The sequence below is a fragment of the Tachyglossus aculeatus genome, chromosome 17, assembly GCF_015852505.1.
Source record: "Tachyglossus aculeatus isolate mTacAcu1 chromosome 17, mTacAcu1.pri, whole genome shotgun sequence".
NCBI classification, from domain to species: Eukaryota; Metazoa; Chordata; class Mammalia; order Monotremata; family Tachyglossidae; genus Tachyglossus; species Tachyglossus aculeatus.
Genome location: NC_052082.1, coordinates 59,808,581 through 59,835,897, shown reverse-complemented (window position 1 = coordinate 59,835,897; position 27,317 = coordinate 59,808,581). Strand labels below are relative to the sequence as shown.

Sequence of the window (27,317 nt, the reverse complement as noted above, 5' to 3'; positions counted from 1 at the left end):
AACTGTTTCAGCTGGGTTTATTCAGATGACCAGGTTAAATGACTCTGATGGAATTTGGAAGAATTATTAGAAAGAGTGACGATACCATCCCGGCGTTCCCGCCCCCGGCCCTCTTTACCCCGCAGGGCGGGCCAGTCCCGCGGGGCCTCCAGAGACCAGAAGCGCTCTAGGCCTGTGGGGCCGGCGAGGGCCGAGGGCCATCCTGGGGGTCCTCCCCGGACCCCAACACCTACCCTGAATCCGCCGCCTCTTAGCATCCCAGTCCGTAACACTGTTGGGCCACGAGGCCCCCGTTCAAACAGAACACTTACCCACAATGCATTCCAAATGTGACCCAAAATGCCTACAGCAATTCCATTTTTGGCAAAGAAAGTCGACCCTCCGGCTCACCGGCAGCCAATGTCCTTCCAGGCCGGATGGCGCCCGGATCGAGCGGGAGGGGACGAGGGTTCCGTCTCCTCTCTGGTCGCCACTGCAGACGGCCGCCCGCCCAGAGTCCTCCTGGCCGGACCCGCTCCTTCGGCTCGCTCCCCAGCCGTCCAAACCGGACACTCTTCGCTGCCGTACGCTCCGCCCCTCGCTCGTACTCACCGTCCGTGCGGGCCGGGGGCGGGGGCCGGGCCGCTCTGCCTCTATTTACGAGATCACATACTCGGGCTCTAGTTGCATCTACATATTTCAGTCCATCGGCTAAAAGTGTTTTACATACTGTAAACATGGCAATGGTCAATACAGTGTCGTTATGCTAAAATATTTCATGTCATGATCACATCTCTTCTGTTAAACCTGAAATTGAATCGATACACACAGGATAAATTGCTAGCAATTGCTGATCGCTTTACAGCTTGGGGAAAAAACAAGGACTACATCTTTGTATTTCGGAAGTAACTTTAAAATGACGTTAAAGCTCGTCTTCGATTGGCTCGAAATTTCCTGTTTTGAATCCACATTGAAATCGAAGATCGACATGGTAAGTAGCTAGGACCCCTTCTAATTTACGGGAATTGAAAAACAAAAAAAATCGGCAACAGATTCTCAGGAAAAGTGTCTGATACGAATTTTTTAAAAAAGGCTGGAAATAAACTTAATGGAAAAAGGGTTTTCGGAGTACGGTTTGAGTTCGGCAGGTGCTAATCCTGCTTGGGCTGGAGGTGCCGCTTCCAGGCCTCATTCAAGTAAACCAGTCGTTTGTAGTTGATGATGAGGAGAATGAAGTTCAGTACATATGTGGTGACGCAGATAATGCAAAATTCCTTGAGCACAAAGTACAGGATGTACGCCAGGTACAGGGACCCAACCACTGACACTATGGAGGACATCATGAGGGTCAGAGCCGCCACAGCGCTTGCCGTCAGGCCTGGGGGGAGGGAGAGAGGGAGAGAGAGAGAGAGAGAGAGAGAGAGAGAAAGCAGGGAGGGGGAGAGAGAGAGAGACACCATGAACTATATTTCCCACCCTCAGCCCAGCGAAAGGGCAGAATTTCATCATGTTGTCGTGTTGCTCCTGGGTCTTCACCCCATTCAGGGAAGCTTCCTGTGACGAGGAATCCAAAACACGACCGTGTTCTGGCATTTATCTCAGCAGCCAAGGGGACGGGGCCCTGGCCAATTCCCCGCTGGCTCTGTGCCCGGTCCCGGCCCCGGCCGGGCTGCGGGACCATTCTGCGGCTCGCTCTGTGGGCCCTGGGAGTCGCCCCTGCCCTCTGAAGCTAGGCCGGGCCCGAACCTAGCAATGGGAGCCAGACCCCTGCCCCCACCTCCCCGATCTGGAACTCGGCTGCCTCCCCGGGAGCTCAGGAAACCACTAGGAAGGGGCCTTTGAGGCCAGGACTCAAGGAAAGGCTTCGGGGTTTGAACCAGCACCTTTGGAAGTCCACATCCCCTTCTGGGACAGCCTGAGAGGCAAATATCTAAAGTACCTCCTTTTCTCTGCCCACGGAAAGGGCCCCCAGTGAGTCAGGGCAGATGAAGCCGCAGCCCCCGGCAGCTCCAACAGGCCCCTCGGAGCCATTGAGAGCACACACCAGCCACAAACAAGCCGAGGCGGCAGGCCTGAGACCGCCCGCTGGGTTGCCACTTTCTCCCTCCCCAAGCTGGATCCCTGCTACTGCCGGTGTTACCGCCACCACCGCTGCCACCGCTGGGAAATTCTGCCCCGCCTCTGGGGACTCACAGACGGACTCGCCCCCGATGGGTGAACCCGCACCAGCTGCGGATGGGTCGAGAGTGTGCCGCCGGTACTGTCTTCAGCGGGGCGGAGGTTGCTGGGGCGAGTAGGGGTGGCAGTGGTGGCGGCAGCCAAGGAAAGTGGGGAAGACGGTGAAGGTGCTACCGCGCTGGGGCCAGCAAGGGGCTGATCGGGGACCCTGATGGTTCCCAGGATGTCAGCAGGCCCCTCCACCCCCACCCCTGCCACCCGCCTGGTCAATCCCCCATGATGGAGGGGCGGCCAGAGCCACCGGTGAGGCTATTTAGTCAGAGGAAAGGGCGGGCCCATGCGACAGCATCTCTGCCCAGGATCCCAGCTGGCCCTGGCAAAGTCCCAGAGAGAAGGGGTCTGGCCCAGCCCGGCCAACCCAGCACCCCCAACAGTGACCGCAGAGGACACGGGTGCCACGGGGCAGATCCGGCGGATCGCCCCTGAGCACAGTGCTCTGCGCACGGTAGGCGCTCAACAGCTACTACTGGCAGGTCACCACTGAAACCTTCTCTCAAAAGCTCCTCTCTCCTGAAAGCACCTTCCCCAGGGCTGTTCCTCCTCCTCCTCCTCCCCAACCTCCTCCGCCTCCCTGTCTCGGGACGCCCCTTGCCAGCCCCTGATCTGGCGTCCCAGGGTCAAGGAGAGCCCACTGTACCAGGTCAGCTTTCCTCACAGGGCCAGGGCCGGGGACAGACCGAGGCCCCTGGACCGAGAGTGGACGGGAAATGTCCTGAGGTTGGGGGGACAGGCAAACACACGGATTCCACAAAGGACAGGGTCCTTGGAATCCCCTCTGCCCAGAGAGACAGCTTGGGAGGGAGGCCGGAGCCCTTAAGACAGAGCCAAGGGTCGGGGAATCCATCGTCCAGTCCGGCCTCAGCCGCTGACGTTCCGGGTGTCCTCGGGCAAGTCACTCAGTGGCCATTAGGGTAACAGCTGAGCTCCCGCTGAATGGGACGCTCTGTGCAAAGCACGTGAATGTGCATGCCTCAGTTTCCCTACCTGTCGAAAGGGGCTAGTACTCTGTCCCTCCCTCCCATCTCTACCTCCTAGGTACAGCCCTTCTCTGGGAGTGTAAAGACGCGAGTCATTGGGATGAAGAGAGGGGGGTGGCTTGCCCGACCCGCCACCCTGCCCGCGATGCCCAGCGGCACCGCCCACCGCAAACGCTGACCCGCCTGCACTTACCGAGCAGCAGCTGGAGGATATAAAAAACAAGCCCGAAGACACTGTTGGGCTGGTTTATTGCACCGTCCTTCCCGAAGATGGAACCCAAGAGACCAAATCCACGACCCCATCTGGAAAATAAACGGCAGCGGTCATCCCTTTTGGAGCAGCCCCTTCCTCCGTCGGCCTCCGCTCACCTGGACCATGGCCAGCCTCATCTCCCGGCGGCCGCACATCTCTGCCCGTTGCCGAGGCCCACGGCTAGCCGGTGCCGGGATAAGCCACGGCCTGCTTCTCCCAACTCAATGCCTCGGTTTGAAGCTCTTAGTCCAGTGCTCTGCACACAGTATGCGCTCAATAAATACGACTGATTTTACTTGTACATATCTACTCTATTTATTTTGTTAATATGTTTTGTTCTCTGTCTCCCCCTTCTAGACTGTGAGCCCACTGTTGTGTAGGGACTGTCTCTATATGTTGCCAACTTGGACTTCCCAAGCGCTTAGTACAGTGCTCTGCACACAGTAAGGGCTCAATAAATACGATTGATTGATTTTACTTGTACATATCTATTCTATTTATTTTATTTTGTTAATATGTTTTGTTCTCTATCTCCCCCTTCTAGACTGTGAGCCCACTGTTGGGTAGGGACTGTCTCTATATGCTGCCAACTTGGACTTCCCAAGCGCTTAGTACAGTGCTCTGCACACAGTAAGCGCTCAATAAATACGATTGATTGATTGAAGCCGGAACTGCCATGGCCCCGAGGAGGTGCTACTCGCCCGCCCCTGCGCCTGCGCCGCCTGCCTGCCTGCCTCTCTGAGCTTGGCCGATTTTTAGGCGGGCCCGGGGGCTTCAAGCTGGAGAAGCTGAGCTATCTATGGGGACCTCCGAGGCCTCTCCCTCTTGGACACAGAGCCGGAATTCCTGCAAGCTGGACAGACAAATCTCACGGGGGCATGCCGCCCACCAGGATTCCGGGGTTTGGTTGGGAGAAGGGGAGGAACAGGAAATCTTTTCTGACTCCCCGCCACCCCAAGACCGAGCAGTGTCCCGGTTTTTACATCATGGCCCGAGAGGCCTAACGGAAACATCATCTGCTGATGCCACCTACAGCGGCCGCTCCTGCTTCTGCTGCCGGAGTCCACGTTTTCAGGAACTCCCAGATCGGTGAGGAGCCGGCCACTGGGAGCCTCAATCCTGCAGTGTCAGAATCCCTAACTGCTGACCCCGTGCCCCAATTTTCAGATTTACACAACCACCGGTCTCCAAATCCCACAGGATGGCGAGAGAGACAAGATGGAGGCCCAGTGAGTAGACTAGAAGGTACTACTAGACTGCAAACTCATTGTTGGGAGGGAATGTGTTTACCAACTGATATACTGTACCCTCCCGAGCGCTTAGTACAGCGCTCTGCACATAGTAAGCGTTCAATAAATACATTTGATGGAGTAGGTTGGCGTCAGAAGAATGAAGTGTGTGTGCTGGGGTTAAACGGGAGAGGGGCACGGTGAAGTAGGAGGGGGAGAACTGATTGAATGATGGGCTTTAGACTGGGGAAGCAGCATGATAGAGAGGTTAGAGTACAGTCTGGGAGTCAGAAGGTCATGGGTTCTAATTCCGGCTCTGTCACTTGTGTGCTGTGAGGCCTTGGGCAACTCACTTCACTTCTCGGTGTCTCAGAAACCTCGTCTGTAAAATTGAGATTGAGACTGTGAGCCCCACATGGGACGGGTACTGTGTCCGACCCAATTTGTCTGTAGCCAACCCAGCACTGAGTACGGTGTCTGGTACCAGGTAAGCGCTTAACAAATGCAGTTATTATTACTGTTATTGTTATTAATAATAATGATAATGAAGTTCAGCGAGCTGAGTCCAAACCCGCCGGTCCCTCCCGTCACGTCGAGCCACCGGCCCAATTCCAGCGGTTGTCACCTCCCGGCTGGAAGGCAGCATCGGCCTCCGGCCTGCCCCTCCAGCCCCCAGTCTCTCCCCTCGTAAACTTGTCTTACTCTCCAGGCTGCCCAGGTCGTCTTGCTAAGGAACCATTCAAAACTCACCAGGCCCTCCTCCGGCTCCCATTTCTCAGCATATCCACCTTTTGGGCCGGTTTTTAAAGATCCATCAGCTCCGTGCCCTGGCTCAGGGGCAGCTTGGGCTCTTTGCTCCTCCCAAGATGCCCTCTCTGAGCCTCCCGCTCAATCCCCTCCCCTTGTCGAGAACTCCATCCTTCAAGCTCACCAGACTACAGCTCTCCCTCATCTTCAAACTCCACCTCCTCCAGGCAGCTTTCCAGATTCGACCAGCACTTCCTTGGCTCAAGTCATCCAAGGAGATGCCCTCACCACTTCAGTGGGTATGGACTCATTTATTCCTGTCATTTCAGTTGGGAATTTGGTATACCTAGCTGTTTCCTTCCTGCTTCCACTGTAGGTAGTCTACTTGGCCCACCTGTACCCTCCTATTAGATTGCAGATTTGGGGCGGGGGGCCACAGCAGGGACCGGATCTTCCTTCTACCATATTCCCCCAGGAGTCTAATCCGGTGGCTGTCCACAGGAGCTGCTCAATCAATACTCTTCAGTGAGCGTGCTGGGTGGGGCAAGAGGAGAGATGGGCTAACGGGAGACCCCAGAAGAGCCGCTTCAGGGATCCCATCTGAGACTTCCCTGCCTGTTCCCAAGCACCCACAGGAAGGGGCCGAGAAACCCCACTGATCGATCGGTCGACCGACTGTCTGCTCGGCCTTCTTGCCACTTCCTCCCGCTCCCGGTCGGTAGACTCCCGAGTCGAAGTCCACCCGCGACAACTCAGCCGGCCAAGCCGACATCAACCGCACCCAAACGTGTCACCCACCGCTGCCCATCCACTGTCTCCTTTACAAGAAAAAACTCCATGAGATTCTCCTCCGTATTAGGCAAGAGGTCAAGAGATGCACGCCAGTCACCCAACGCTCCTTGCCGTGTCTGTGGATTGTGCCCTTACTTCTGGCATGAGACTGATCCTTCTTTTCAATAGGAGCGGCCTCTGCTCTCTGCCGGTGCCTTGGATCTGGAGGCCGTGTCACTGGGCCAGGCTCCCTTGCAAGATGGGTGCTGTTTAATGACCCCACTCTGTATACCTCCTTCCCTTCCCCACAGCACCGTATATATGTATATATGTTTGTACATATTTATTACTCTATTTATTTATCTTACTTGTACATATCTATTCTATTTATTTTGTTAGTATGTTTGGTTTTGTTCTCTGTCTCCCCCTTTTAGACTGTGAGCCCGCTGTTGGGTAGGGACTGTCTCTATATGTTGCCAACTTGTACTTCCCAAGCACTTAGTACAGTGTTCTGCACACAGTAAGCACTCAATAAATACGATCGATTGATTGATTGATTGATTGACGGCTGTCCGAGGAGAGGGCAGGCCAGTTGGCAGGTGGAGCAAGCCGGGCCCCTCCATGGAGCCTGGGCTGCCCTGACTACTTCTCGAAATTTTGCTGTCTTCCCTCCCCCTCTAGACTCCAAACTCCTTGTGGGCAAGGAACATGTCTAACACCCCTGGTATACTGCATTCTCCCAAGCACTTAGCCCAGGGTTCTGCACACAGTGAGCGCTCAATAAATTGGATTGATTGATTGAATGCTACTAAAGGCCTAAGCAGGGGCCTAGGGCCTTTCTGGCCCCGCCTGCTGCTGGCTCCAGCTGGGCAACTGGGCAACTGGGCCGCCCAGTTAACTGGCTGATTCTGGTTTGGTCTCTGGGTGGCAGCAAGAGGCCTCTGAGTAAACCAACTTCTGCAGGGAGAAGGAGGAAGGGAAGGGGAAGTGAGGGGAAGGGGAGGGAAGGGAGAAGCCGACTGAGACTAATCCCTTCTCCCTCAACAGGTTTTACTGAGCACCTCCCAAGTGACAGCGCTGGCTGTATTAGGCACTTGGGAAACCAACAGGCACAGACACAGTCCTTGGCCCTCAAGTAGTTTCCAATCTCAGGGGGGATATGACCACACAAGTCGACAAACACAAAATAATAAGCCAAAGAACTTGAGGACAGATAAAAAGAACAAACACAGGTGGGTAAATAAATGAAAGAGGTGATTCAGCAGAGTTCAAGTGCCTGTGGGGCTAGCTTGAGCAAAACTGGAAGAGGAAGGGGGGACAGCTGCTAGAATAATAATAATAATAATAATAATAACATTTATTAAGCGCTTACTATGTGCAAAGCACTGTTCTAAGCGCTGGGGAGGTTGCAAGGTAATCAGGTTGTCCCCCGGGGGGCTCACAGTCTTAATCCTCATTTTACAGATGAGGTAACTGAGGCCCAGAGAAGTGAAGTGACTTGCCCAAAGTCACAGAGCTGACAACTGGCAGAGCTGGGATTTGAATCCATGAACTCTGACTCCAAAGCCCGTGCTCTTTCCATTGAGCCACGCTGCTTCTCTAGAACAGATGCCTAATCACCTTGCCCCCTCCCATCTCACCTCACTACTCTCCTACTACAACCCAGCCTGCACATTTCATTCCTTTAATACGAATCGTCCCACTGTACCTCGATCTCGTCTATCTCGCCCACATCCTACCTCCGGCCTGGAACACCCTCCCTCCTCGTATCCCACAGACAATGACTCTCTCCCTACCTTCAAAGCCTTGTTGAGGGCATAACTCCTCCAAGAAGACTTCCCTTCCTCTCCTCTTCTCCATTGCCCTGAATTGCTCCCTTCATTCATCCTCCCTCCCATCCCCACAGCACATATGTATAGATTTGTAGTTTATTTATTTGTGTATGTACATTAAGGTCTGCCTCCCCCTCTACACTGTGAGCTCACTGTGGGCAGGGAATGTGTCTGTAGTTATATTGTACTCTCCCAAGTGCTCAGTACAGTACTTTGCACACAGTAAGCGCTCAATAAATACGACTGAACGAACAGAAGGTGGGAGGATATGTGCCTGTCTGTCGGGAAAAGCCCCTGGCCTCAAGGTTCAACTGCTGAATGTCAAGGGGCTTCATTTCAGGCAGCTCAAGCCTCTGAAAAGTCAAACCAAGGCAGCCAGTCAGCACAGGTCCTCTAAGGCCAGATCTGTCTTTCAGGTGGACGGACAGGCAGGCCCAGAGGGTGGAAGGCCTGGGAGTAGAGGACACCAGGAGGCCACTTCTGCTGCCTCGGTCATCAGGCTCCGACCCTCAGAGAGGCCCAGGCCCAACGGTAGTCGGCAGATAGAGCCCGGGCCTGAGAGTCAGAAGGACCTGGGTTCTAATCCTGGCTCTGCCACATCTGCTTTAACACCTTGGGCAAGTCACTTCACTCCTCTATGCCTGTTACTTCATCTGGAAATGGGGACTGTGAGCCCCTTGTGGGAACTGGATGGTGTCCAACCTCTTTCCCAACACTATAGTAGAGTGCCTGGCACATAGTATGAGCTTAGCAGATACTACTTAAAAAAAAAAAAAAAAAAGGAGTCACCCTTTGGACATAGGCGGGAACTCTGGGCCGGACAACAGGGGACAGAGGCCAGGCAAAAGGATAAATTCCTGAGGGGGAGAGAGTGTGCAGGGCTCCTGTGCTCTCCACAGTACTGAGCACAATGCCCAGCACTCAGGAGGTGCTCAATAAATACTACCAAATGATCGACTGACTAACCATCTGATGCCTGATCAGAGACCACACCTGGATCTTGATGGCTGATGATGCAGGTGCTAGGTATCAAATGCCACTGGGGGCCTCCGGTGGGGAAGGGTAAGATGGGGTTCCAAGGCGCAGAGGGAGACTGGATTGAGATGGCCGCTGGAGGGATGGAGGGGCAGAGGGATCGAGGGATGGGGTTGTCCAAAGGATGACGCATGAGGCTGAAGCCAAGGCCTGGAGATCCATGGCCGGGAAAGCTCTCATTTCCAGCAGGGACCTACAGTGAGCCCCCCGCGCTTCAGATCCCACGAGACCCTTTCCGGCCCTGATAATGTGCCAGGTGGCAAAGAAAGGAAGACGGAGTGCCAGCCCCAACACGGCCCTCGAGAGCACCATGGGCTCGGCCTGCGAAGGGCCCGACGGGGTCCCAGCAGCAGAGCAGCCCCACCCAGGCCTCTCCCACCCCAGCATCCTACCCGCCCCCCCAAACAGTTGCAACCCAGAGCACCTCCGCTTCCCAGAGCCTCGACGTCACAAGGGTTTTGACCGATTAATTCCTGGAGCCTGGGGGCTGGACTCTAACCCAAGAGCTGACAAAGGCCCCACCACCCTTCCGTGAGTAGGACCCAAGAACACCCAATCGATCAATCAATGTTGTTTATTGAGCGCTTATTGTGTCCAGAGCACTGTACTGCTTGGACGATCCAATACAATAGAGTACGGAGACATGATTCCATCCCACAAGGAGCTTACAGTCTAGAGAGTGCATGCAGACACGATGAGGTGGGTGGCATTTGTGCTGTGGCTAAGTCTCCAGCAAGTGGTGCCTGTGGGAACCGTGGGCGGTGCGGACCCTCCTGGACCCCAACTGACAACCCCACCCAGAGTCTCCCAGGGAGTAGTCAGTCAAAGAACCACTTCTGCTGACCCTGGCCCACGGGGCCCCTTCATCCCCTGCATCCTCCCTCCCTCCCTCCGTCCCTCCTGCACGAGGTGGAAGGGCGGAATCCCACCGGGGCCATGGCAGCAGCAGGCTCTGCTACTCAGGGAATCCCACTCCTCAAACTGTCCCCTCCTGGCTTGGGCTGGCAAGGGACCCCAAAGCCGCGACTTTGGGGCTCAATGTGGAGTCAGGGAGAAAAGGAGGGGGCGGAAAGAGAAGGGAAGCGAGTGCAGCAGGAGCAGCAGGCAGCAACAGCTGCAGTAGCCGCCAGCATTTCGCTTTTTCAAAACACATCCCTACCCTCCCTTTCTGGGGCTCCCTAGTCTCGGTTTGGCTGGGGCCACCCCTATTGAGGGCCTCTAATTTCCCCAGTCTCTTCTAGAACCTAGCAACTGTGTGGTACTCTCCCAAGTGCTTAGTACAGTGCTCTGCATACATTAAGTACTTGATAAATACCATTGACTGACTGATCCCAGCACAGCTTTCTCTGATAATGAATTCCATATTTTACATTTGTGGTTTGAAGACAAAAGAATTTCACCTGTTGTGAATAGAGCTCTGGAGTTCCAAGAGAACTGTTTTACTCTGCAGGTTAGAAATCAAATGACCACCACTATCATCACCAGCATCAGTGCTTACAGGGTCCTTAAAGGGTGCGGACGATAATACGGGACACACAGGAAACCCAGAATCCAAGTAAGAGACACTGTCCCTGCCTGCAAGGGGCATACACTCTAATGGACGGAGACAAACACATACAGATTGCCAAATATACATGAGGGAAAGAAGTAGGAGCAGAGACACAAGTGACAAACACAAAAGTGGGCAAGACAGTCTGTCCAGGAGGGTGGAGGCCAGCTGAAGGGATGCTGTGGCTCTGGGGTAGGACAACAGGTCTGGAAGTCAGAAGAACCTGGGTTCAAATCCCGGCTCTGCCACTTGGCTGTGTGACCTTGGGCAAGTCACTTCATTTCCCTGTGCCTCAGTTACCTCATCCGTAAAATGGGGATTAAGACTGTGAGCTCCAGGTGAGACATGGACTGGGTCCAATCTGATTAGCTTGTACCTCCCCCAGGGCTTCATACAGTGCCTGGCACATAATAATAATGATAATAATAATAATAAATTATGGTATTTGTTAAGTGCTTACTATGTGCCAAGCACTAGTCTAAGCGTTGAGGTAGATACAAGGTAATCACGTTGTCCCATGTTGGGGTCACAGTCTTAATCACCATTTTACAGATGAGGTAACTAAAGCACAGAGAAGTTAGGTGGCTCACCCAAGGTCACACAGCAGACAAGTGGCGGGGCCGGGATCAGAACCCACGTCCTCTTACTCCCAAGCCCATGCATGCTCTTTCTGCTAAGCCATAGCTTCTCACAGTAAGGGCTTAATAAATGCCATTAAAAAAGGGAATGGGGTTGGGAATGACTCCATCAAGGCCTCCTGGAAGAGAGGGCTTTGGATTGGGGTGGCAAAGGTGGGGAGGGACTCAGTTTGACAATCTGAGGAAGCCTGGAACCTTATGCCAAGGGAAGTCATGAGCAGCGGGTTGGAGACAGGAAGGTCTAGGGTGCACAAAAGGTAGGAGAAGCAGATGGGAAACAAGGAGATAAATGATGGAATAGAATTTACCAAGCCCCTACTGTGTGCAGGGTACTGTACTAAGTGCTTGGGAGTGTACAGAGAAATTAGAAGATATGATTCCTGCCCTCAAGGAGCTTAGACAGACAAAAGTATAAAAGATAGGGCTATAAGTGCAACGGAAATTCCAAATTCCTACCATCACATTTGTATCTTTTCTGAAGCAACCTCCTTCAAGCTTCCAGTCCTGGGGTTTTGGGGATAAGCCCAAGGTCACCCTGCCTGCACCCTAAATGGTTTTGCAAAAGTCATTCTCAACCCATCTCCGGAATGACAGGAGCTGATCTTAGCTCATCCTGGGAGAAAAGACGCTCAGTCCCCAGGGTATTCGGGATGCCCTCCTATGGGCCTCCACCGGCTCCAGCCCCAGCTCCAGGTTTTAGGGACCGGCACTGTCTATAGGGTTCTAGGCGAAAGCCTACTGTGATTTTGTGGAATGGCAAAACTTTGTTTTTCATCCAGTTTTCTAAGCCCTTCCTGCTGGGTGTTGGACTGCCGAACAGAGTCATATCTGTTGACTCTCCCCCCCCACCCCCTCCCAAACCCTGCCCTCTCCCTGACTTTCCCATCTCTGTTGACGGCACTACCATCCTTCCTGTCTCACAAGCCCGCAGCCTTGGTGTCATCCTCAACTCCGCTCTCACATCCAAGCCGTCACCAAAACCTGCCGGTCTCAGGTCTGCAACACTGCCAAGCTCCACCCTTTCCTCTCCATCCAAACTGCTACCCTGCTCGTTCAAGCTCTCATCCTATCCCGTCTGGACTACTGTATCAGCCTTCTCTCTGATCTCCCATCCTCATATCTCTCCCCACTTCAATCCATACTTCATGCTGCTGCCCGGATCGTCTTTGTCCAGAAACGCTCTGGGCATGTTACTCCCCTCCTCAAAAATCTCCAGTGGCTACCAATCAATCTGCGCATCAGGCAGAAACTCCTCACCCTGGGCTTCAAGGCTGTCCATCCCCTCGCCCCCTCCTACCTCACCTCCCTTCTCTCCTTCTACAGCCCACGCCGCACCCTCCACTCCTCTGCCGCTCATCTCCTCACCGTGCCTCGTTCTCGCCTGTCCCGCCGTCGACCCCCGGCCCACGTCCTCCCCCTGGCCTGGAATGCCCTCCCTCTGCCCATCCGCCAAGCTAGCTCTCTTCCTCCCTTCAAGGCCCTACTGAGAGCTCACCTCCTCCAGGAGGCCTTCCCACACTGAGCCCCTTCCTTCCTCTCCCCCTCTCCATCCCCCTCATCTTACCTCCTTCCCTTCCCCACAGCACCTGTATATATGTATATATGTTTGTACATATTTATTGCTCTATTTATTTATTTATTTTACTTGTACATATCTATTCTATTTATTTTATTTTGTTAGTATGTTTGGTTTTGTTCTCTGCCTCCCCCTTTTAGACTGCGAGCCCACTGTTGGGTAGGGACTGTCTGTATATGTTGCCAACGTGTACTTCCCAAGCGCTTAGTACAGTGCTCTGCACACAGTAAGCGCTCAATAAATATGACTGATTGATTGATTGTTGAACCTGAAGAAAACGCAGAAATATCCCCAAGTCCTCTCCATGTGCATTTTTTTAATGGCATTTGTTAAGCGCTCACTATAGGCCACGCACTGTACTAAGCACTGGAGCAGATGCAGGACAATCAGCTTGGACACATGCTATGTCCTACATGGGGCTCACGGTCTTAATCCCCATTTTACAGATGAAGTAACTGAGGCACAGAAAAGTTAAGTGACTTGCCCACCGTCTCGCAGCAGACAAGTGGTGGAGCCATGTTAGGAACCCAGGACCTCTGAATTCCAGGTCCAGAGGTGTGGCCCAAAGGGTCCCAGGGAAGCTTGAGGGAACAGTGAGACGTTTGCCATCCTTGCCACCCTTCCTTCCCTCACCTGTCCCTCCAAGGCCGGGGTCATCAAACATGGGGCCGACTCAAGTGAGGAGGCCAACAGGCTAAGGAAAGTACAAGGGATGTACAATGTGTTGCCGAGAAGTGGGATGGGGGGATGGGGGAGAGGGAGGGCGGTGGCGCTAAGTGGGGAAGGAGAGGAGGAAGAGGAGAGGAAGGAAACAGAAGAGGTAAACTTTGAGGTATTTCTGCTGCAAAAGAGCCTACAAGCAGTTCTGGGCACCTGGGCACTAAATCCAAGAATAGCTGAATCCAATTTCAGAAACCATAACTGTTGGCAAATTTCTGGGCTACTTCTAGAGGTGAATGGAAAGCCTTGTTAAGAAGTACAATACCCTAACTGGATCAAAAGTTCATAGCCTCCTCCTGGGAACACCTCTCAGATCCTACTTCTCGAAGCGCAGCACCGTGTGGCTCACTTCTTTCTCTTAAATAATGGTGAAATTTGTTAAGCACTTAGTATGTGCCAGGCACTGTACTATGCGCTAGGGCGGAAATCCCACACCAAGAAAATCAGGTTGCACTCAGTCCCTATCCTACATGGGGCTCAAAGTCTCAATTCCCCACTTCTTTTCAGATGAGGTAACTGAGGCCCAGAGAAGTGAGGTGACTTGCCCAAGGTCACACAACAGACAAGTGGCAGGGCTAGGATTAGAACCAGAACCCAGGTTCTTCTGATTCTCGGGCCCATGTTCTATTCCACTAGACGGTGCTGCTTCTTGACTGAAAGCTCCTTGTGGGCAGGGAATGTGCCTACTGACTGTTGTCTTCTACTCTCCCAAGCACTTAAAACAGTATTGTGCACACAAGTAAGCACTCAATAAATTCCACTGACTGATTGACTGACTGAGTCTCGCTCAATCCAGATCTTGGTCTGGCTCCGCTTCCTTGTCTTTCCTTGGAATCAAAGACGAATGATGGCAAAACCTTGCCATCAGTGTCCATTCCCAGGTCTTGCCGGGAATGGCAAGGCTCTGGAGGGACGGGATGGGACGGGCTCGGAGGGAAAGGGGAGGCTGCAGGGGATCGAACCCTCGGGGACGTGAGCTCTCCAGGACTCCGGTGACCATACAACCCATCCGTTTCCTCGGGGTTTAATGCCTCGCTGTGTGTCTGCTGACCAACGAACCGCACACCAGCTCCCAGGAGCGAGCAGAGCCAAGTTTTGACCAAACTGCTGTTCCCCTGGCAAGTCGCGCTAAGGATATTCTAATTCCCAGGTCCGTGCTCTACCCATTAGACCACGCTGCTTCCCCATACAGCAAGCTGGCCAAACATCTTCTGAACCTGGAATGCAACTCACTACCCACAAACTTGGCAGGGGCTGCCCAGAAGAACCAGTCAAGGTCTGCCGCGTACAGATCTTGTTCAGGAAACTTCCCAAAGAGATGATATCAATACATTGCTGGTATTACTGACAACTGGTTTGAGTCATCAATGGCCTCGGGCAAGCGGCTAGCCAGCCACAAGCCTGCTTTTACCCAGACTCTGGTTTTCAGTCGGGTGACCGGCTGTTCCAATCAATCAATTGTATTTATTGAGCACTTACTGTGTGCACAGCACTGTACTAAGCGCTTGAATTTTATCTCAGCACTCTTAGGTGATCTATTCTAGACCCTCCTAGGTATTTACAATCTTTTTTTTTTTTTAACTCATACCAGAGAGGGGATTAGAACCCAGGCCTCCAGCCTTTCAAGGCTGTTACTTTCCCTCTGAGCCACCACAGGCCTCACACACAAAGTTCCAGGAACTTTGGCCGCGCTCTTCAACACGCTCTTTTGAATAACTTAAAGAACACACTTTGATTTTTCTGTAGCAGGTCACGGGGCTGTTGGTCTGCAAAGACCCAAGTTGAAATGGCTGAGGTCTCTTAGCGCGGCCCAACCCAGCCTGGTTTTTGCAAGGGTCCATTCGATCTTATTTATTGAGCGCTTACTGTGTGCAGAGCACTGTACTAAGCACTTGGGAGAGTATACTAGAACAATAAACGGACACATTCCCTGCCCGCAATGAGCTTTTAGTCTAGAGGAATAAAGAGATGTGAGAAGTGGGATACGAGCCCACGCCTCCAGACTGCGATCCGAACTCAGCTCCTTAGACCGCTCGGCCTTCCTGACTCTTTCCAACTCGCCATTCCCTTGCAGCCTCAAGCCCTGTTCTAGGGTTAGAGGGCGACTCGCCTTCAGGATCGGACACATGGAACCATCTCTCTCTCTCTCTCTCTCCCTCTATCTCATCTATCTCGTCACCAACCTCTCACCCACGTCCTGCCTGGAACGTCCGCCCTCCTCATATTCAACAATGACTCTCTCCGGCTTCAAAGTCTTATTTAAGGCCCATGCTCCTCCAAGAGCCCTTCCCTGACTAAGCCCTCTTTTCCTTCTCTTCAAATCCTTTCTACGTTGCCATGACTTGCTCCTTTTATTCACCCCTCTCCCAGCCCTACAGCATTTATGTCCACATCTGTAATTTTGTGTATATTAAGGACCGTCTCCCACTAGACTGTAAGTTTGTTGTAGGCGGGGAATGTGTCTGTTATACTGTACGCTCCCAAGCGCTTAGTAAAGTGCTCCGCACACAGTAAGCGCTCGATAAATACGACTAACTAGTGTGTGCCCTGAGGACAGAAGAAGGAAGAGGTTGAAAATCTTCCTGCTCTGGGGGAAGCAGGGGCTGGGGCAAAGTCACACCCTTTCCCACACAGCAGCAGTAACCCAGCGCCTACTGGGCGGGACAACAGTTCGGGGACCCGGGGCCCTCCAGCCCGCACACTTCACTCCTCCTCAGTCCTACCTGCTCAGTAGGGCCTCCAACTCAGCTCTCCAGGCACCTTTGTCCTCCCTCCACCCCGTCCCCTGCACCACCAAGAGCTATCTGACCACCACTCTCCACCCCATTTTCAAAGTCCTACTAAAATCACACTTCCCATAGGAAGTTTACCTTGACTAATCTCCAGTATCTCCCTACTTTATTTGCCCTCCCTCTGCAGTAAGAACTCGCCCCACCCCTACCCTCGCAGCACCTGGGTCCAGATGCTTACAATCGGCTGCTTCCATTAGCTGTAACTGCTCTGAACACCTGTCTCCCCCACTAGACTGTAGGCTCCTTGAAGGCAGGGATCGTGCCCATCAGCTCTGTTTTCTAGTGTATTCTCCCAAGTGCCTCATGGAGTACTCCTCATACAATAGACGTTCAGTAAATACCATCCTCTAGACTGCAAACTTTTGTGGGCAGGGAACGTCCCTACCAACTCTATTATATTGTACTCTCCCAAATGCTTAGTACAGTGCTCTGCACAGAGTAAGTGCTCAATATATGCCATTGATCGATTACAGCAAGGGTAAGGTTCATGCCCCCTGCTTTTGAGAAATCCACTGATTTAAGAGATGAAAATGATTTTTTGGTCTGAATCTTGTTTTCTTCTACAGTATTGAGCACCTACTGCGTGCCAATCGCTTGAGAAGCACAAAAACTAGCAAAGTGGCATAATCCCTGCCCACAAGGAGCCTACAGTCTCATGGGGAAAACAGACATAAAATTATTTACAGGATGACCAAAATCGAATGTCAGTTGAGTAGTCGCAAGGACCTACGTGCTAGAGATGATTGGTAGATTGATATGACTTGGGATACTGGGAAAGGCTTGTTGACGGAGGGGGTTTCCAGAAGGACTCTGAATGCAGGGGATGGGAAGAAAGGGGGTGGGGGTGTAGCTTGGGTCTATTAGATGAAAGGAAGGAGTTCCAAGCTGGGAGAACAGCGTAAGCAGGGGGACGAAGGTGGAAGAGTTGAGGAAGCGGTCCAGTTAGAAGGAGGGCTTGGGGGGAACAAAGAGAATGGATCCGGTGAAGGGAGAAGATGGGTACGATGGGGTGAGCAGATGATACGCCCCGTGGTCATAGGTGAGCTGTCCCTTGATGCAGAGGGCCCTGAGGAGAACTGGGTCAAGCCAGCGAACAGTATGGGCTATAACCTGGAGAGTGGAGACGGAAGGCAAGGAGGCCAGGGAGGAGGCTCATCCAATCGTCAACCCATAACATGACCAGAGCTTGAACCAAAGAGGCAGGAGGGGGTCTGGGGCAGAGGGATGGGGATGGGGCAGACCCACGAGATGCACTGTGCAAGAAGAACCCGGTTGACTGAGCAGTCACGAGTCAGGTTTTGAGGCGCTTCCCCAAGTCCCCATTTCTGAAAGATCACCACATGGGAGTAGGTATCACTTCTCTTGAAAACTACCAATCACTTAGTCAATCAATGGTCTTCATTAAGCATTTACTGTATGCAGAGCAGCATAATGAGTGCTTGGGCGAGTATGATACAATGGAGTTAAGAAACGTGATCATTACCCTTGAGGAGCTTTCAATCTAGTAAACCAACCCTTTCGTTTGGGAGAGTACAATATAACAGAGTTGCTAGGGACGTTCCCTGCCCGCAAAAGCTTGCAGTCTAGAGGATGGTATATTTACTGAACGTTTATTGTGTGAAGAGTACTCTATGATGCACTTGGGAGAATACACTAGAAAATAGAGCCGACGGGCACGATCCCTGCCTTCAAGGAGCCTACAGTCTAGTGGGGGAGACAGGTGTTCAGAGCAGTTACAGCTAGGGGAAGAGACATGGAAATAAATTACTGATAAAGGGAAGCAGCCTTCCCCTACAATCAATCAGTGGGATTTTTTCAGCGCTACCTGTGTACAGAGCACCGTTCTAAGCACTTCGGAGAATACAGTGTAACAGTTGGTAGACATATTCCCTGCCCACAGTGACCTTTTTAAAGCCTAGAAGAGGAGACAGGCATTAAAATAAATTGCAGATATGTTCATAAGTGATGCGGGGTTGAGCGAAGGGTGAATACAGGGTGCATATCTAAGTGCAAGGGCAATGCAGAATGGAGTGGGAGAAGAGGAAAGGAGGGCTTCATCGGGGAAGGGCTCTTGGAAGAGATGTGCTTTGGCTTCAAAGGTAGGGAGGGTGGTCTGACGAATATGAAGGGGGAGGGCATTCCAGGAAAAAGGGAAGACGTGGGGGTCCCACCCCTACTTTCTCACCACAGCAGCAGAAGTCGACTGAAGTCGAAGGACATGGCGTGGTCTAGTGGACAGAACCCAGGCCTCGGAGTCAGAAGGGCCTGGGCTCGAATCCCTGCTCCGCCACTCGTCTGCTCTGTGACCATGGGCCAGTCACTTCACTTCTCTGTGCCTCAGATTCCCCGGCTACAAAGTGGGGATTCAGACTTTGAGTCCCATGTGGGAATCTGATTAACATGTATCTATGCCAGCACTCGATACAGTGCCTGGCACATAGTCACTCGAATTTATTGAGCGCTCACTGTGTGTGGAGCACTGTACTAAGCACTTGGGAGAAGACAATACAACAATATAACAGACATAGTAAGCGCTTTAACAAATACCATAAAAAAAGGCATGGGGAGGAGAGAGTTTGGATTACGAGGAGTTCCATTTGGGACGGGCTGAGTTTGGGGTGACAGCAGGACATCCAGGTGGGCGGTCCTGAAGGGAGGAGGCAACGCGAGATGGCAGAGAGGTCAGAGATGGAGGTGTAAACTCGAGACTCAGCAGCGTAAAGACGGCAGTGGATCTGTGGGAGCTGAGGAGTTCACCAAGGGAGACAATGTAAATGGAGACTGGAAGGGGACCTAGAACTGAGCCTTGAGGGGCCCCCACGGTTAGGGGGTGGGAGGCAGAAGAGGAGCCAGTGAGCAATGAGAAACAGCAGCGCTGGGCACCATCATCGGACATGGGCCGCGGAGGAGATCGGGGCCCGCGGTTGGTGGCGTGAGGTCGACTGAGGGACGGCGGCACAACGGAGAGGAGTTCGGGGAGGACGGTGAGTCGGGATGGGTGATCGAATGGGCCGTGACGGCCTGGTGCAGGTGAAGGTGGTCAAGAGATCAGAGAGCTCCGTCGGGGGGCGGGGGGCAGGACAGTCTGTGGGGAAGGGATTAGCGGGAGAGAAGGCAGGGGAGGGGGTTGTGGCCGCAGAGTGGGATTTCGGAGTTGGCGAGGTTGGAGATCAAGCGTGTGTCCTAGCTGGAGGATGGACGAGGTGGGGCGGAGCAGGAGGCCGGCAGAGTAGAGGAGTGAGAGGAAGCGGGTGGGGGGCTGGGACGGTGTCCCAGGTACGGAGCCAGGGGGCTGCTGGACGACCCCGAGGATCACCAGAGGGTCGGAAGACGTGAGCAGGAATGTGAGGGGAGAAAGAAAGGCCCCAAACTGGTCCATAAAATTCCAAGTGGGGCCTGGGGAGGGGGCAGGGATAGATGACAGAGACCAGTAACTGGGGTGGCTGGTAGAGAAGGATGATACAGCTTGCAAAGGAGGAGAGAGGGAATTCCTTGGGCAACAGGGGGGATGGCTCAGTTGGCAGTCCAACAGATTCCGAAGGGTCAAACAGCCACCGTGGAGCTTCCGGATTGTCACTGAGCATTCACCCTTTCCTCCCGCAGCCTCTCTTCCCCACTTTGCCATGCCTCTTCCACGGGAGCTGTGGCACAGATCACAGAAGCCTCCAGAGTGTAACTACCCGCTTATTTCTGGGCCCGTCTTGGGAAACGAAACCGTGCCTCTACTGATTCTCTGGTAGCCCCGCAAGCCCTCACCTGATGGGCACGGGTAGGAAAGGGCCAGGAGCTGCCTGGGTGGGTAGAGCTGCCCCCAACACCAGACTGCCATGGCACCGAGGACCCAGATGACAACCAACAAGAATCCACATGGTCTAGTGGAAAGAACCAGGGCCCGAGAGTCAGAAATACCTGGGTTCTAACGCCTGCTCTGCCACTTTGCTGTGTGCCCAAGCGCTCAGTACAGTGCTCTGCAAACAATAAGCCCTCAATAAATACCACTGATTAACGGGATGAGAGGTCTCCTCCCCACGACCCATCAGGTATCCGAATAGGGGGAGCGGCGCCAAAACCTCTACGTGGTTTTCAGACTTTACAAAAGCATCTGTCACCATCGATTAATCTGGACTCGGGCAAAAGCCTGAAAAACCTCACGTCCACCAGTTTTCCTACTCCACGAGTTTTCTGACAAGATCAGGGAAGCCCATGTTCCCTTATCAGATCCCACACTACTTTCCCAGAAATAGCTGGGTTTTTCCTCAGGCACTCCCTGAACCGAGATTTCTGGATTCTACCAATTTGCTGAGTACAGAAGTGAAACCCACTGGTCCCCAGGTACCGAATCAGATCTGAGGAGAATTCAATACGGGACAGCCCCCACCCCCGTACCTCCAAGTGGCCATCTGTAAGCATGGGGTACACCCCTCTCTTACCGGGAGTCCCGCAGCATTTCCCCTCTCCCCCGACAACCCTTCAGAGCCCTTGGGCGGACACCATCCGGGCCTTGAGGTGTGAACATGTGGCTTAGCAGTTGGGCCTCCAACAGCTCGGGTGGTTTGTCACAGCTGGATCCAAGTCCTCTGATGTGCCTCCTGCTAAGAACACTGGGGGTCTGGGAATCTCGCTAGCACCTTCCCCGGTAAAACCTACACTAGAAAAATCATCCATCCTCCCGGCCATCTCGCTTCCCATCCTTTCACACCCTGGGTAGCACGTGGGAGCTCAGGTTCCCTTGCCTGCTTCCTGCTTCCCCGGGACCCGAAGATTCTCTTATCCGTTTTGGCATCCCTTGCGGGGCACCCTCACAAGGCCTTCCCAGCCCACGTAATTTCCCCCGTGTCCCTGGGTGACGGCTCTCTCCGGTCTTTCCTTGTCTCCTCTAGATCAAATGCAGCTGAAATGTCTCTTCAGTTGTCAAATTATCTATTTCGCTGCATCTGACCTCCGGGCTCTGACTCGAAATGGAAAACAACTTTAGCAGCTACAGGGCTCCACGGCCCTATACCCCAAGTCTATGAACGACGCTGGTCAGATCCTCAGAAGCCCCTGATGGTCCCGGGGCGGTCTGCAGGTCGGGGTGACCGCTGGCCTCCTCGTTTGCTGCCTTCATGGTCAAGGTTATGCCTCACAATGTTTCCCTTTAATACCCATCACAAGCACAGCACCACACATCAAGGAACCCTTCCTGACCACCACTTCCTTAACTTTTCCTTTTAGTACCCCATCGTGGGTCTACCGTCAATGAATTTCCCCTAATTCCTTCCTGCCGACACAACTTCCTATAACCCAACTGTCCCACCTGGTTGGAAGTTGCTTATCTCCTTAGCAGTTTCACATTAGGAGAAATTCAAACACTTGACAAGAATGCGTACAGGATTAGGATTAGGAAAAGACAGCTCAGAGGAGCACAAAAATGAAAGAGGGGGAGAGGGGGAGAGAGGGAAAGAGGGAGAGAGGGAGAGAGAGTTCATGTCAGTATCTGGCAGAAATGAAGCAGTCTCCCGTCAGAATGATGGACGAACCTGTCCTGAGACTTCCCGAGAAAGAAGTGATGCGAAGAGCTGTTGGTTTGTGCAGCACCACCCCTACTCTCTCACCCCGCCAGCTGGGTTCCCACCGGGGCATGGAGTACCACGACCGAGTAGGTGGGCGGCACCCGGTAAAGTGACGGCAAACCAACTATCCTTGCAGACCCCGCCTCCGATCGCAGCCGCCGCCGGGCCAGAGGGTCAAGACTCTGCCTCGGTGGCCGTCGCGGTCTTCCCCTCCCTCGCCAGCCAACTACTTCGCTGGATTCCAGCGGTGCCCGTCCACCCCGTCACCCCGACGCAGGACGAGCCGAGCCTGGACCCCGGGGCTCCCATCCGGTTCCCAGAGCTCTTTCTGCTGGCCCGGCAGCAGGGCACGAATCGTTACCGTTCAGAGTACTATTTGGTTGCCAAAAAACTACTCTACTCCTCCTCCACAGGTGATGGACCTCACGGTTTCAGCCTTTATTCGTTTAATCGGATCTATTGAGCGCTTACTGTGTGCAGAGCACAGTACTAAGCGCTTGGGAAGTACAAGTCGGCAACATACAGAGATGGTGCCTACCCAACAACGGGCTTAACTTCACCCCTAAGCCTGGCCTAAATCAAGCTTTTGAAGGAGAGTTGATTGGGAAGAAATTCCCTAAAGACATGAAGACTCAGTGACCCAGCTTAGAAAATGAATAGGCACTTGTTTTTTCCATGAGTCATGGACTCACTACCGAAGCTCAAATCCCTCTTACCCCAGTGCCTGTGCCCAGCTGTACATGATGACATTTCCTCCAGATTCCATACCAGGAAAAGAAAATACAATCCTGAGTCTATATTATTTAAAAATTCATTTCCATCAGCATTCCAAATTGTCCCTTTAAATGCCATTCATTCATTCATTCAATCGTACTTATTGAGCGCTTTCTATGTGCAGAGCACTGTACTAAGTGCTTGGGAAGTACAAGTCGGCAACATATAGAGACGGTCCCTACCAACAACGGGCTCACAGTCTAGCAGGCTATCCGAACTGAACCACGAGGCAGTCGGGAAGACGAGCCCCTTCCCGGGGCCAGGAGCCAGCACAGTGGACCCCAATACCATAATTAATAATACTAATAATAACTGTGGTCTTTGTTGAGAGCGTACTCTTTGTGAAGTACTGTAGTAGGGCACTGGGGCAGATACAAGTGGGACCCAGTCCCTGTCCCATTTAGGGCTCACAGTCTACGAAGGGAGACCAGATACTGAACCACCATTTTACAGACAAGGTACAAAGAAGTGGAGTGACTTGCCCCGGGTTACACAGCAGGCAAGTGACAGAGCCGGGACTAGAACCCGGGTCCGAGCTCCTCCCACAAGACCACGCTGCTTCTACTCTCTCTGATGACATACGGAGCCCAGGGTATGGGAAGATCAAAGTTGTGCCGGGGCACTTTCGGGGTCCAAAGAAAATTTACCAAGAACTGGGGGGTTTTTTAAGCTTTTTGGAAAGTCGCTTCTGGATGTTACCAAACTACTGTGTCGGGCACCCTGAGGTTCTTGGCCAGCAGACGAATGACTTTCTAATTCCCAGTGCCCTTCCGGGAGACTTGGGCGGAGATAAACCACAGCCGGTTTTTTCCTCTTAGGTGAAAGGTGACTTTTACTAAAACCCCTTGTTTCCGAAAGTCTGCAGAGCGCTCCCCCAACTCAATAAACTGACAAACTTTTGAAGAGACAAACCTGAGCAGGTTTAACACATTCATGGCCTCTACTCACCCCGAAGTTGGATCCAGCTCGTCCGCCGAGGGATCGTTTCCTCTGGGAAAGCCCGACTCTCTGGCCCTCTGACTGACAGCCCTCCCGATCTCTCCTCGGTGCAACCCATTCCCAGGCTGAGAAATGAGACACAGAGCCTTGCAAGCCAAAAGTCACACAGATTCAGGGTGTCGTCTGAAGAGAAACTCAGTAGACCCCCCCACTTAAATGCTATGGACAGAACCAGTGGATCACACAGTTCTATCAACTCTGCTATACTGTACTCTCCCAAGCGCTTAATGCAGTGTGCTGGACGCAATAAGCGCTCAATAGACACCATTGATTGACTAACCCCAAGCAGCTTGGCCTAGTGGAAGGAGCCTGGATCTAGGAGTCGGAAGACCTGGGTTCTAATCGCAGCTCCACCACCTGCCTGCTGGATGAACTCTGGCTAGTTCGCTTCAATTCTCCGGACCTGAGTTTAATCCTCATCGGTAAAATGAGGATTAAAAAAGCTGCACTCCCTCCTGCTTAAACTGTGAGCCCCATGGGGGACAGGGACTGACTCTGAACCGATTAACCTGTACCTACCTCACTGCTTAGTCCAGCGCTGGGCACGCGGTAAGCACTTAACCAACGCAACAACTGCAAACGCTACGACTGGCTGACAGAAGCAACGACGATTCCGGGCAGTAATTCCTTCCCATCGGCACCGTAGAACTCTATCTCTGCCTCGGCCTCCCCCTCGGGATGGACTTCTCATCACCGAACCGCGCCATTTCACCCCACTTCTAGCCACAAACTAGCTAGGAACGAGGTTCAGGCTTCTTCCGACAGCCAGCGGCTACCACGGGGGGAATCGTGCCCACCTGGACCACGAGAGGTGGCAGCACGTTGGCAACTTTAGCAACTTTAGACGGTGTAAGCTGGACACCGCAAGCCCTTCGCTGTCGGTTCTCATGCCTTGTAAAAATGATTTCCCACGGAGCTAAGAGAAGTGCGGTCTGAACACTTAAATCCCTTGCTAACACACACTACGCAATCTGCCTTTTAACCTAAAGCCAAATCAGAACCTCCTTTAAAAACGTCCTATGTACATACACCCACACAATTATGTAACGCCAGTTTCAGTCTCAGCAAAAAGTAGTTGTAAAGCTGTACTTATTTGAAACTGCATTAAACTGCAAATCTAGCAGTGAGCCGTTCAACGTGATTATTCCTAGATTAAATCCTAACCCGGTATCACAATTTGTTTTTAATGGGGACCCAAAAGAAGCCGTGTGGCTATTTTGCTGAACGCGCTTCGGATCTTACGGAAGGTAGGATTAAGACGTCTGAATCCAGTTGTAAAACCCGGTCTCGGTAAATCAGTGCAGGTCAGTTTCTTAAAAACCTATTTTCACACCTAAATCCTGAAATGCCAAATCAGTTCACTGAGTCTTCAGAGTCCCTTAAGCCCAACTGTAGAAGGAGTAAGGGAACGTTACGATTCCGCCCGGAGAAGCCTCTACGAATACCGGGACTAAAGCAACGTGTACCCGTGATTTGCTTTTAAAATACGTATATTTTGATGTATTCTCGGTCGACTTGGGCTTCTCACTAGGATTTTAGCTATGACCACCGCTTATGGGGCAATCGATTAAAAAAGGGTGCTCGGAGAAAAACTACGGCATTGATGACTTTTAACCTCGCAACGGGTTCTGATAACTTCCTCGGCAATAAACGCCGGCCCGTGAACGTCGTTATCAATGACGATACCAAAAAATAACATTTTTGGCGTTATTAAACGCAGGCCAGTGCAAGTTATATCGATTAGGCAGGCTTCTTCCGGAGCACGAGGGTAGCGGGCTTCGGAGTGAATGAACAAATGCGGAAGAGCTGAAGTACATTACAACCTCCAATCGAGGAATGACCGAAAGCGAGGGTCCCGGCTAGAATGACTGAACGTGGACAGAGTCGGCATCTAATAAAACGGTGCCATCCGTCACCAATGCTTGCATCTGTCTTTGTCAGAGCAGCGGAGAAATGGGCGCTCGCACAACTCCAAGTGGACCGGATGCACAGGCGGAGGCTCATTTCTGAGTCGGGTCCCTAAAGTGGGGTCTGAAACGAACCAACGGGTCTAACCTTAGTTGGATGCTGCACGGATGTCAGTGGTCGGTGTCCTTCTGTGTGTCACACTACGCTTTGTACAGTGCTCTGCACGTAGTAAGAGCTCAATAAATACGACTGATTGATTGATTGAATCACCGCTGCTGAAAAAGTCACAGGTGCCGGGGTGGGGGCCCTGCTCGCTGCTCCTCCTCCTCCTCTTCCTCCTCCCCCCACCCGTCCGGCCTAGGACCCTCACCCCTCCCCACTAGTTAGGAGTCGCTAGATGGGGGGACACTGAGGCCCCCCGTGGCCCTCGGCTTCGGACACCGGAGCGTCTCATCCTCAGCCAGGGTCATCTTTCTTCTAGTCCTCCCAAAAGCCAATGTGGGGGTTCAGTTCTCTGGGCAGGGGGCCTGAGCTCAATCAATCAATCAATCAATTAAACGTATTTATTGAGCGCTTACTGTGCGCAGAGCACTGTAATAAGCGCTTGGGAAGTCCAAGTGGGCAACACAGAGAGACGGTCCCTACCCAACAGTGGGCTCACAGTCTACAATCAAACGTATTTACTGAGCACTTACCGTGTGCAGAGCACTGGACTAAGCGCTTGAGAAGTCCAAGTTGGCAACATAGAGAGACGGTTCCTACCCAACAGTGGGCTCACAGTCTAGAATCGATCGATCAGTCGTATTTATTGAGCGCTTACTGTGCGCAGAGCACTGCACTAAGCGCTTGGGAAGTACAAGTTGACAACATATAGAGACAGTCCCTACCCAACAGCGGGCTCACGGTCTAGAATCAATCGATCAATCGTATTTATTGAGCGCTTACTGTGTGCGGAACACCGGACTAAGTGCTTGGGAAGTCCAAGTGGGCAACCTAGAGAGACGGTCCCTACCCAACAGCGGGTTGACAGTCTAGAAGGGGGAGACGGAGAGCAAAACCCAACACGTAATTGTCACCTAACATTAACAAAAGCGAACATCTAAAGCCCGTCCGGGGTTCGGGGGGCCCCCGTTCACCTGTCGCGGGGGCGGCGGCGTTGGCGGCGGCGGCCTGGTCGGAGGGGCCGCGGGCCCGGGCGCCCGGCTCAGCCACTCCATCGATCGTGCGGGCGGGTGAACGGGCGGGCGGGTGAGCGGGCGGGTGAGCGGGCGCTTACCGTGTGCGGGGCGCCGTGCTAAGCGCGGCGCCCGCCCCAAGGCCCCGCAGCTCCGGGCCTGGCGGCGGCTGGCCGAGCCCCGACATCTCCCCCGGGCCTCCCTCCCTCCCTCCCTCCCGTCCCGTGTTCCGCCCCCCGTCCCCCTCCGTCCCTCCGCCCCGGGCCGTACCTGGAGGCGAGGGCGGCGGAGCAGCGGACCCAGGGCCCCAGGTCGCAGAGGGCCCGGTGGTGGGGGTCCCGCTCCTTCTGTCGCTCCACGTGGTAGGCGTACAGGGACAGCAGGATGCCCAGCGCGCACACGGCCGACCGGGCCGCACGCTCCCACCGCGGCACCGACACCCGCAGCAGCACGGGCGCCGCCATCTTGCCCCCCCCCGCCCCCGCCGTCTCCGTCTCCTCCTCCTCCCCCTCCTCCTCCTCCTCGGCCGCCGCCGCTTCGGCCGCCGTCGCCACCGTCGCCCAGCGGGGCCCG

At 53.3% G+C, this 27,317-nt stretch overlaps 1 protein-coding gene across 1 annotated transcript; it reads right to left on the bottom strand.

Moving 5' to 3' along the window:
* VKORC1L1 (vitamin K epoxide reductase complex subunit 1 like 1) lies at nucleotides 1-27,208 on the bottom strand. The gene is made up of 3 exons (XM_038759588.1): nucleotides 27,015-27,208; nucleotides 3,388-3,497; nucleotides 1-1,357 (listed from the first exon to the last, which is right to left on the bottom strand). Exons 1-3 carry the CDS (start codon nucleotides 27,206-27,208, stop codon nucleotides 1,131-1,133), a joined length of 531 nt encoding a protein of 176 aa, XP_038615516.1. The 3' UTR covers nucleotides 1-1,130.
* Between the last annotated feature and the right edge of the window lie 109 nt (nucleotides 27,209-27,317).